A 12,119-nucleotide genomic window follows, 5' to 3' on the forward strand; every position below is an offset into this window, starting at 1 on the left:
GTCTGTCAGTCTAGGTCCTACGTGTGACATAGTTTTATGATGACCTGTGTGTAGTGAGGTCATGGGCACAGGCTCAGCAGAGACCCGTCCATGGCTGAGTGTAAGGCTTGGGGCCAGGCCAGTCCCGCGGAGACCCATCTGCAGGCTCAGGCTTCCAGCCGCTGCCCCGGGAAGAGAGGGTGAGAGTGCCTGTGCCCCGCCTGTCAGGCAGATGTCCCATCACCTCCTGGGGCTCTGCCTGGGGTCACCCAGGACCAAGGGGAGCCAGCGGGTGCCGAAGGGGGAACGGCCGCACAGCAATGGAGCTCTCCCCTGGGAGGCCCTGTGTGGGGTCGGGGTACTCTCTGGGTCTGTCACGGGCCCTCCCCTCCATGGAAGCCGCCTTGACCTGGTGGGACAGGACATTTCTGCCCCTGTCCTGTGATGAAGATGAATCTGTGCTTGGGTCCAAAGGTACCTGTTTGCCCTGGGTGGTTAGACCGGGAGAGTGTTCCAAGAGTGTGGAATGTGCCTCAGGCCTGGAAGCTTCTCATAGTCATGGAGGAGGTGTCCTTTTACCATCTCTAGGCTTCGGGACTGAAGGGCCTTTGGCCCTGAGACTGGTGAACGGAGGTGACCGGTGTCAGGGCCGGGTAGAGGTTCTCTACCGAGGCTCCTGGGGGACCGTGTGTGACGACTACTGGGACATCAACGACGCCAACGTGGTGTGCAGGCAGCTGGGCTGTGGCTGGGCCAGGTCAGCTCCAGGAAGTGCCAGGTTTGGGCAGGGCTCAGGGCCCATTCTCCTGGACGATGTGCGCTGCTCAGGGAGTGAGTCCTACCTGTGGCACTGCCCGCACCGAGGCTGGAACGTGCACAACTGTGGCCACGGGGAGGACACCGGCGTCATCTGCTCAGGTGGGCCTCAGACATTGTTACTCTCCCTTTCTTGGGGTGGAGTTTTGTCAACAATTTGTCCTTAAGTTGTGTTTCCCGCCAAGGCTTTTTACATTGCTTTTTCCCTTGAAGCTTCCTTAGCTCTCTGCCTCGATTGGTGTTAGTCTGCCTTGGTGCCAGGAGTTGAAAGCTGAATTTGGAAATAAACTGAAAGTGTGAATCAACTCTTTTGTTCCCACCAGGAAAATGCAAGGCAGCAGCAAGAGGGAGGAGTCAGAAGGAGTCCGGGAGTGGGGCCTGTGGGTTAGGCTTGCAAGATCCTTCTGTGGCTGGTGTAGACTTGGGTGCTATGAGTCCTTGACTGTAACTCTCTCCAGAGAATTTCAATGCAGTCTTTGCACACCAGCTGTGCTCTGCCAAGAGCCACAACTCTTGTGCGGCCTGACAGGGTCAGGTCTTGTAATTACTTGCCTAGGTCAGGCCTGAAACATGACCCTGGCATTTGCCCCTGAGCTAGGCTCCTCACTCTTGCCCCGTTGGTGAACTGCTACAAGCTGCACGGTGGACAATTTGCTTGTGTCCACTCAGTCACTCTTTCTAGACACAGAGTAAATCACCCTGACATTGGAAATAATTTCACAGGGTCTTCCTGGATTCTGATGAGGGGTGTCCTTTCAGGGTCAGAGGGCAAATTCCCCACCCCCTGCCCACCCCAGCCCCGTGGCGGGGGAGAGATATGCCTGAGCATTTGATCTGCTCAGCTTCTTCCTCCTGTGCTTCTAGCTGTGCCACCTTCCATGCCACGTGTCTGACCTGATGCTTTCTCCCTCACAGCTGCCAGGCCCCAGTCTACACCCACACCAGGTGAGTCTTGCTGCCTGTCTGCTGTCTCGCTACTCACCTCAGCCACGCCCCACCTGTAGCTCCAGGAGGGGACTGTGGAGGCCTCTGCATTCCAGTCTTTTCTCTGACCACTCTAGGGTGTGTAGATGGTTCTAGCTGAGCCCATGACACATTGATCTGCCAGTCTGGCTCAGCGGGTTAAGAGCATTCTGGCTATCGTGCTTACCCGCTTCTGGTGACACAGGAGGCTCTGTCCTGGGGTCGTTTCTGCTTGGAAGCTGTGTCTGGGCCAAATGTTACATGGAATGAGAGAACAGAGGTCTTTTATGCTGCAGGCTGTCGGGAGAGCCAACAGGATGCTTTCACCAAAGAGCACTGTGTCAGGAAAGCATTGTAATTGCTCTTACAGATCGTTGAGATGTTAAGAATGCCAATACCTCATTGGCATTGTTAAGGACATTCAAGGTCATGGTTTTGGCTCAGTGAAAGCTCTCAGAAAAGGCCTCCTTCTCCCCCAGCCACAGAGCTCCCCCCTCCCCCACTGTCCCTGAGCCCAGTCACAGATCACTAGGCTCAACCTTGACTCTATGCCCTCCTTTCTAAGCCTGCTTTGCTTCCTCTCCAGATTGGTGGTACACGAGTCCTGTCTACGGTGAGCATCATTTGGACCCAGCCAAAGCCCAGCGCTCAACACTGTAGTCAACAGGCCTGGGTGAAGTGCCCGAATCTTGGGTTAAAACACTTCCACACTCGTCACCTCATCCTTCGTGGAGGGGCCCTTCTACGTTCTACCTACCAGAATTATGGGATATATTAGTCAGGGTGTTTTGGTTTACAAGTGACAGGAACCCAGCTCAGACTCTCTGGAACTAGGAGAGAACTCCACGGCTCACATATCTAGGACACTGAGTGGTAGATCTAGCTTCAGGGACAGCTGGATCCAGAAGTTCCAAGATTGTCCTATGCGTTTTTCTTACCTATACCTTCTTATGTATATGGCCTTTGCTATCAGCTTGCTTGCTACACATTCGCCAGCCCCAAGTCTGCATCCCACCAAGAGATAGACTCTGTTTGTCCCAGTATCTCAACTGCCAAGTGCTAGGAGTACTCTGAGCAGCTTGCTTGGCACTAGGTACCTTCTCATAAATCATTTTCATTTGCTCTGATGGCCAAGTAGGGTCGCACACCCACCTTCCCCTTCCCCAGGGGACAGGGGGAGGATGTGGCACTAGGTCTTCCTTGAACCTCACAGGGAGTGCTTTTGGTTGTTGTTTTTTCTTTTTAATGGGAAGGAGGCTTTCTACTACAATACACATCAGGGCAAGCTTTGGGTGCTCAGCGGAGAACGAGCCTCCAGAATTAGCCTCAAGCCCAGTGAGGTGGGGTCTTCTTGTATAGGATGAGTCAGCTGACGATGGAGTCTCCAAAGATGAGGTCCTAGGGCTGCTCCTTGGGCGGGGGCTGGGAAGCTGTCTCTGGTGGTTTCCTGCGGCAGGTGCTCAGACTGATCCCAGTGGCCACTGCTGATGCAGACTTCGGGCTTCTCTTCTTCCCCCCTTGCATCCCAGGGCTGGGCTCAGCCGTTGAATTGCTGGGCACTGTGGGAACCAAGCAGAGACCGTGCATCTCAGCTCACACCGAGGGTTCTATAAAACAGCCCCTTGAGGATGGAGGAAGACGAACAGGCTTTGGTCAAGTCCTAATGCTGGAGAACAAAAACCAGAACCCAAAGTCTTGGCCCCTGGAAGACTTCTAAACCTCACTCATACCTTAGAACCTCTTCCTTCATGAGGCACAGGAGAGAGTGAATCTTCATGTCCCCTTCTAGGATCTGATTCTGGTTTGGACCTGAGACTGGTGAACGGAAGTGACCGGTGTCTGGGCCGCGTGGAGGTTCTCTACCGAGGCTCCTGGGGGACCGTGTGTGACGACGACTGGGACACCAACGACGCCAACGTGGTGTGCAGGCAGCTGGGCTGTGGCTGGGCCGTGCATGCCCCAGGAAATGCCTTGTTTGGTCAGGGCTCGGGGCCTATTGTCCTGGACGACGTGCACTGCTCAGGGTATGAGTCCCACCTGTGGAATTGTCCCCACAGTGGCTGGAACGTACACAACTGTGGACATTATGAGGATGCAAGTGTCGTCTGCTCAGGTGGGCCCCCAAGACCTTGGGCTTCTGTTTTAGTGTGGTTCTCTCCTGGCATGCGCTCCTCTCTGCACTGGGCTGCTCCCCTAGACTTCCCTGGGAGACAGGCAGCTTCCCCGATAGCCTCACTGGTGACCCCGTTGGGTGATAGCTACTAGTGACCCTGATTTTATGGGCAGGCTGCAACATCTTCCCTAGGAGGACCCCTAGAGCAGACAAGGGTTTAATGCACAAATTCCCTCAACAAATGTTTTGGGGGCGACGAATTCCTGAAGTTTACCTCTTAACACTCAGCTCTCCTGGGCAGCCTGCAAAAGGGTTTCTCAGCACCGTGAAGGGTACAGGCCTCGGGCATCAGCACCTCTGCCTCAGGGTCCCGAGGGCTTCTTCCAGCACATTCCAGGCACTGAGGCTGACCATGTTCCCTTCTCTCCCTTGCAGATTCACAAAGCCTTCTGACTACCCCGGGTGAGTCACGGCAGCCCAGTCTTCCTCCTGAGACCTCCGCCTTCTTGTGTTTCCAGAAGCAGGAGGAGGAGAGCGGGCTCCTTCTGGGGTGTGGTTTCTCTCTGAGGATTTTGGGGTTGGTCATGGTGACCAGCGGAGCCCTCAGGACCATGGCTGCCACTGAGCTCAGCCTGGAGAGCCCATCTGACCCTTACTGTCACCTGCTACCTGTGCTCATCGGGAGAGGGGGCGGTGGGAGAGGTTTGGTCCTCCGGTCCTTCCAGGTGCCAATCACTGTCCCAGCGGACCCATGGAGAATCGTGACCATTTTAGAAACGTGGCCAAGTTAAACCCTTACACACGTTCATCTGTGAAAGAATTCCTTCACATTGGGAGCACAACCCCCCAAGTTGCCTTTGTGTCATAACGAAAATCTTTGGTGCCAAGGATGTTGGGAAGTGCTCCTGCGTGGCTCTTCTTGGCCATTCCATGTGCAGGGGAATGGTCAAGGCTCTGAGACATCCTGCAATGAGGAAAGGGATTTCACTTCTCCTGTTAAATGGCTGGCCATGGGATTTAAACATTTCCAGTCAAATCCTAAAATCACTTCATTCTCTTTCTAAATTGGTGGCAGCCATCCCTGGAGACCACCGAGGGTAGGTGCCAGGTCTTCCACCTCACGCATAGGCTTGGCTGCCCCTGGTGCAGACGCCTGCAGGGCACAGCCTCTCTCAGCCTGCCCCCCGCCCCCGCCTGGTGCACTCCGTCACATCTTGCTTGCACACAGGCAACCTTCGCGTGGCCCCTGCTGGCTAGATCTCGTTGGTTTTAACTAAAGAGACCTCTGTCTCCTTCTTTTAAGTAAATGAGGTAATGAACTCTTCAGAGAATAGAAATGAAGGCTTTTAATTCTTGAAGTGTTGCCAAATCTTTGGAAGGAAGACGGGAGAATATAAATGGATAATAAATCATGTTTTACCTGCAAATTTTACCTGATGATATCATTATAGTTCAGTAGCTTTTTATTGCTCTTAAGAAATTGCTCTCACCATCATTTTAAATGCCTATATTATATTCCATTGCACAGCTGTGCCCACAAATTATTTAACTAGTCCCCAGTTGCTGGGCATTTTGGTAATTTATATTTCTTCATTGTTATAACTGATTCTGTGATGAAGAATATTTCTACAAATAAATCTGGGTGTGCCTCATTTTTTTTCCCCCTTTAAAACAGACACAGATTTACTGGACTCAAGTTAACATAGTGTGTGGTATCTAGAACGTACTAACAAATACTAAATCTTATGATGTTAAGTATTTTAAGATCTTTGCTGTGTATGTGGCCACATGGCCATCAAGAAGGGTTGTAAAATTGCAGAATAATGAAAAAGAGAGACTGACCTCCTCCCTCAGGTAGAAGGCAGTATTACATATTTAATTGAGGAGTAATGATATAATTACAGTTGCGACAGTTGTTTCAAAGAGAAAGATCAGTGTGCAAAGGGCATATTAGCGGGGGCTTAACTTGATCCAGGGGCTTGGGGAAGTTCTGTATGAAGCCAAGGATTGCCAGAAAAGCAGGCTCATTTGCTCCCATGGGTCTGGAGCCAAAGCTCTGGGCTCTCACCCGCCCACTGTGTTAGGATCCGCTCTGCCCCATCTACCCCTCCACACTGCGAGCTCCCTGGGGGTGTGGCCTGCAGCCAGCACCTCGCTGTGGCCCTAGGGTTGGCATATTTCTGGCACAGAGCAAGCAAGTGTCCCACAAGTGTGTCAAGGATGCCAGGAGAGTAATCATTATTTTTTCTCTTTGCCAACAGCTCCTTCCCACACCGTCTCCAGACCAACCGGTAAGTGCTGGGCTCCCTGAGGAGTCCTCTTTCCCTTCCCCTCAGGGGCAGTGGCCCTGGGAGAGATGACGAGAATGATGAGGAGAGGGCTTCCCTCAGAGTAGCTGCCCGGGAAGGGCATCCTGCTGGCCCTGGCTGGACAGGCCACGTCTAGGCCACCTCCTGTCGGGTTTCTGTCAGGCAGTCGTTTGCTCTGGGAGTCACCGGCACTTCTGTTTTGTCCCGACGACAGCCAATTACTCCTGTGGAGGCTTCCTGTCCCAGCCATCAGGACACCTTTCCAGCCCGTTCTATCCTGAGAACTACCCGAACAACGCCCAGTGTGTGTGGGACATCGAGGTCCAGAACAACTACTATGTGACGATTGTCTTCACAGATGTGCAGTGAGTGTGTGGGTGCGGTGCGGGGCGCCCGGGGAACCTCACAGACATCCAGGAGGGACAAACGGCACCTAGCACTTTGGCAGAGGTCTCCTTCTTATGGGTTCTGTTTTTGCCCATGGAGATAGCCCAGGAGAGCGGGGCCCGGACAGGAGCCACAGCTTCAAGCCTCACTTTGATCACCAATTTGCTGTGTGACCCTAGGAAATCCCTTAACTTTCCCCAGTTGCAGTTGGAAAAGAGGAATGCAATACTTGTTCCCGTCTTCCCAATCACTGGTTATTGGGAATGTCACAAGAAATACATGTAAGAAGACACTTGGAAGATGTTATCCGGGGGAGGGACTCCATTAGGAGTGATAATAGTGCAAAGGACCCGATTAACAACCACACCAGCTGTTTTGAACTTTTCTCTCTGCTCCTTCTTTTATTGGGGGATGAGTTCCAGGGCTCAGGCAGAAGTGGAAAAGTCATTGTTTTAAGCAGAGGAGACATCATCAAAGCACATCAACACGTGATTGGTCCGGCGTGGGGTGAGGGGTGTGGCCATGCAAGGGGCGCCAGTGTTTTCCAGTGTCCTGGAGAGAAAGTACCATAACTTCTTCCCTAAGAGCCACCACTGAGCAAAATACTTTTCTCTCTCGATTTCTGATTTGCTGTGGCCTTGGGGTGGGGGAGGTCTCTGCCTTGGAAATTCATGTAAGGTCTTGCAGAAGATACATGATTTCAATCACCTTATAATTACAATTCATGTTGGATTTTGGGGACTCAAGTTAAAGCTCATAAGACCCAGTGGAGGAAGGTTGCCCAGGACTGGCTCTCTAGCCAGGCATCTGAATAGCAACGGCCACCAGCATTTATTTTGTGGAGCATTTTTCCATGTGTTAGTTCATTTGAGTCTCACAGAAGCTCTGTGCATGGATAGGATTATTTCACCTTTGTAAGTAGAACCCAACCTTCAGAGAGGTTATTCAACTTGTCCAATATTTACTTATTCAATAACTTATTTCCATCGCCCCGAATTCATGGATATTTATTTCATTCTAGGGGAAACTAGGCTCTTTCTGATCGAAGAAAAAGTCTAAGGCAGGACAGGAGTCTTTCCTGTCACAATGCAAAGGCCTGTGGGGAGAGGGTTTGTGCATGTCAAATGTGTGGCCCCAAAAGGCAGGAAGGACGAAGGCCCCTGTATGCAGGCCATGGAAGAGGAGTCTCTGCTTGATTTAAGAAAATCTATTATTTTTAATTATTAAGTTTTGTCAGAGGTGGGGCCCCCTCTAAGGCCTGATCTCCTGCCTTCAGTCCTGGCAGGATGTGAGGCCAAAACCATGCGTTCCTTCTCTGCAGGCTCGAGGGGAATTGCAACTATGATTACATCGAAGTGTTCGATGGACCCTGCCACAGCTCTCCTCTGATAGCCCGGCTCTGTCACGGGGACAGGGCCTCCTACACTTCGTCGTCCAACTTCATGTCCATTCGATTCGTCAGCGATGGCAGCATCACCAAGAGAGGGTTCCAGGCTGACTACTACTCTAGTCCCTCCAATGACAGCACCAGTAAGTCCCCAGGCTCGTTAGGGGTGAGGCATCCTTGAGAGCCCTCTGCTCCTCAGCCATTCTGTGGTGGTGGGATAGGAACCTAGAGCAGCCGTGGCAGGTCACCAAGGCTTGACCTAGTGCTGAAAGGGAATGAGGGCAAGTGGGTCTTGGGACTCCAGCTGCCCAGAAATGAGGTCAAGGGGGAGAACTGGCTGATGGGCTGTGTACGGACATTACTAATGCGGTCAGTAGAGATTGAGTAGAAGATGCAAGATGATGCTTTCAGCATCTAGTGAGACATCTGTGCGAGGGGCAGAAGTGACCTCTGGCTTGAGGCCTTGTGACCATTCCAGAGTGTGGGACACGCTGACCATGTCCTGAGACCTGGCACATTTGGCACATCTGAAAGTCACTGGTCACTCAGCCACTTCCAGCAGAAGCTCACGGCCACGATTCAAGCTGTTAAATGCACTAATTTACAGGCTAGGCAGGGATTGGGCCAGGAGATGGCCAAGTGCTGGTTTTCAGCCCAGATTTTAAGCTTTGACTTGCTCTATAGCTAAAGGACCTTATTTCACAGCATCCCCACAATTCAACTGGAGCGTTACTTTACTTCCTGGAAATGAATTCGCTTCTTCCACATCCTGCACCCCCATTCTTCATCTGAGGCATCCCCAGTGCCTGTGTCCACATGGGGCTCTCCTGAGAATGAGACTCACTGGAGCCCCAGGGCACCTCGGGGGGTGGGAGCATATCCTAATGTGGACCGTCCTGGCCAGCCACCTAGATCCCTGCACCTGAGTATGGGAGGAGCTCCTAGTGGGACTTGCTAGGGCTTGGGGGTGCTGACTGACTTCCCTGTCTGCCCTTGGCCACCAGAGCTGCTTTGTCTGTCGAATCAAATGCAAGTCAGCGTGAGCAGGAGCTACCTGCAATCCCTGGGCTCTTCCGCCAATGCCCTTGTCATTCCCAACTGGAACGGAGTCTACCAGTGTAAGCCCCAGCTAACATCAAGCGAGGTGATCTTCAGAATTCCCTACTCAGGCTGCGGCACCATCCAAAAGGTATGCCTGGGCCTTCCCACTCTACCTCCTGCTGAGAAATCTTTCTTACAGTAATGTGCAGTGTTGCTGGAATTCTGGGGACCTAGACAACATGATTGTGTCTGTATAACCAGAGCATAATCAGGGTAAACATATAAACCTCTTCCTTGCCACTTCCAAATAGAAGGAAGGAGGAGAAGGGGAGGTCAGCACCAGTTTTCCCAGCACCGTCCAGCACAGAGGGTTCCCAGCTGGCCGCCACTCACATCGGCAGCTCCCAGGGTCAGAAACTTGTACAGTTTGGGGTTGGGGTGAGTGAGAGGAGTGGGTGCCTCACTAAGTGAAAGAATGCAAACATATCTTATTCCTTCCTCTTTGATAAAGAATCGGGTTGTCTTACATTCTAGGATTTGCATTTAGGCCGCTATGGTGTTGTTGCTTTTGGGCTCTTTCTTGCCAAAGCACCAGTGGCTTATAGGAACTGGTCCCTGGCTAGACGTTTGCTTCTGACCATCATAGTATTTGGGAAGGGAAGAGTTTCCCCCAGTCTCCTCCTGGCTATGCCTCGCTTGGGCTCACCACACTCGGGGCCAGAGGATCATGACCATGGCACTTCTAGGGGGCCTTGTTCACCTGTGTCCTCTTGGCCATTTGAACCATCGGGGCAGCTGCTCTTGGCTCCATCCTTCTCCACCACAGTGCTTTTGTTTGGCTTCCATCCCCTGTCCCTTTCATCCCTTCCATGGATATTTATTGATGTTGCGATTGATAGCACGTCAAGCCCTGGACGGGGAAGGAGAAAGAGGAAGCATCCTTTTCTTGAGACACAGACCACCAGGTGCGAGGTTCTCATCCCCAGAAAAGTCACTCTCACAAGATGGTAGGCACATCAAATGGTGCGAGAGACCAATATTCTTAAGAATTTGCTGCTTGATGCAAGTCAGACATAACCCTGTGGTGCAGGAAGTGAAAAAGCAGAGTGTGACAGGAAGTGTTCCGCCTTGCCACACCCCCCTGACTGTCCATGTGAGCTCTGGGGAAGACCCCGCGCCAGAGGCCAGAGACCTGCTGCAACTATAACTCCAATTGGTCACTTCCAGCCCTGGCAGCTTCAGACACCAAGCTGCAATAGCTACTGACCGATCCAAACAGCACAGTGCAAACTAATGCCGGCAGCCCCTCCCATGAGTATGTGACTGACTCCCCCGATTTCCCCCAGCAATGGGGAGAATGAAACAGAACAAGCCAAAAAGGTCCTGAGCCCTGGAGTCCACACCCAGCTTAGCCATACTGGAGGGCAAGGGATCATCACCCAGACACACCTAGGACCCTGTAAGGAGCAGCTCCCAGGAGGCCCCAGCACCTGGTCCCTATGGGGGTCCCCCATCATGGGGTAGAGAACAGGGGATTGTGAATGGAAGGTCTTGCTAGTTAAGCAGCATGCCCATCCACGCAATGGTGGTCCTGGCAGTAGGCATGTGCTATCTCTGGTTCTGGGGGGGTCCCCGAAACCTTGTTGAGTCACCTCCCTCTCATTCTCACCAAAATCAGCAATGACAGTCTCTTAGAAGGAGACATGAACCTGACTCTGCTCTCCTGCCTCCCTCTCCCAGGTCGATAATGATACCATCACCTATTCCAACGTCCTCAGAACAGGTGCTCCAAGAAGCATCATTGAGAGGACAAAGGACTTCCACATTTACGTCAGCTGCAAAATGCTCCAGAACACTTGGGTGAACACGATGTACATCGCTAATAACAGCATTAACATCGAGGAAGTGCAGTATGGCCATTTTGACGTGAACATTTCCTTTTATACATCTTCTTCATTTTCACATCGTGTGACCAGCAGCCCATACTACGTGACCTTGAATCAGGATTTGTACCTTCAGGCTGAAATTCTTCATTCTGACTCCTCCTTGGCCTTGTTCGTGGACACCTGTGTAGCATCTCCATATTCCAATGACTTTACGTCTTTGACTTACTATCTAATCCGGAGTGGGTAAGAATGTCTTCACAGGGCAGACTTTAACCTTTGCCCGATCACCCAAACACGAGTAGCCCAAAGGCTCAAGGAGCACAGAATTTGGTCCTCGTAGCTCAAACTTAACCAGTGAGGTTGTCATGTCTCGCTAACATACAGGCAGGTGGGTGTCTGATGAATCGAATGGCTCACCACTGGTCACCAGCAGGTTGGCTATAAAATGGGACTAGGCCCCAGATGACTGGACTCGAGGCAAGCCTTAGCATTAAAAGGATGTGGGCGCAGTGGGGAAGAATTAATTTTGAAGCAGATCGAAACTGAGATGCTAGCTCTGACACGTAGCCAGCTGTAGTGCTCTGGGCAGGCAGGCGCACCTCTCTGAGCCATTTTCTTCGCCTATCCAATGAGCAAGGTGGTGCCCACACCCCAGGCTGCTGGGAGGATTAGATGAGAAGAAGAGGTGGACATTTGGGCAAAGAAAATAAAATACATAGCAGGTGGTCCACCATGAATGTCGTACCAAAGGCACCAAAGGTTGACCTACATCCACTAGGTGTGGACAGAGTCCATGGTTCCCACCAGGCTCAAAGATGCAGATGTGAGGCCGGTGGTGCCCAGGCCAGGGTCCATGGTGCCCAGGCGGGGCTGTTTACAGAGTCTTGTTTCCCTGGATGACAGGGCCCTTCTGAGCTCACAGAGGGGTCCGAGGACACCGGGGCATGCAACTCTAATGGCTGCTCTTTTGTCTCTGCCCATTGATGTTTACATCAGTTATTGGCTTATGATTTGATCTCGGCACCCCAGTAACAATTGCCTCACACAGAAGTTGTACTGACAAGGGAAGGCAAACTGCTAGCAATTAGGGATGGGAGGTTGAATGTCACACCTAAAAACAGCATCTCTTTCTGGGCACAACTTTCATGAACGGCTGATTCAATAAACGGGAGTTGAGGTTTGTCTTGCTCACAGTCTATACAGTGGTTCAATGCACAGGAGCCTCCTTGGCAGCCGAG

At 52.0% G+C, this 12,119-nt stretch overlaps 1 protein-coding gene across 1 annotated transcript in view; it reads left to right on the forward strand.

Moving 5' to 3' along the window:
* DMBT1 (deleted in malignant brain tumors 1) overlaps window positions 1-12,119 on the forward strand; it is a 138,216-nt gene that overhangs the window by 37,415 nt on the left and 88,682 nt on the right. Inside the window, 4 exon segments of the mRNA XM_054581236.1 lie at window positions 568-897; window positions 1,711-1,740; window positions 2,345-2,371; window positions 3,548-3,871. Of these exon segments, the coding sequence (XP_054437211.1) occupies window positions 568-897; window positions 1,711-1,740; window positions 2,345-2,371; window positions 3,548-3,871 (711 nt within the window).

The sequence above is a fragment of the Pteronotus mesoamericanus genome, unplaced genomic scaffold (genome assembly GCF_021234165.1).
Source record: "Pteronotus mesoamericanus isolate MK-2021 breed Mesoamerican mustached bat unplaced genomic scaffold, CSHL_Meso_final contig_657, whole genome shotgun sequence".
NCBI classification, from domain to species: domain Eukaryota; kingdom Metazoa; phylum Chordata; class Mammalia; order Chiroptera; family Mormoopidae; genus Pteronotus; species Pteronotus mesoamericanus.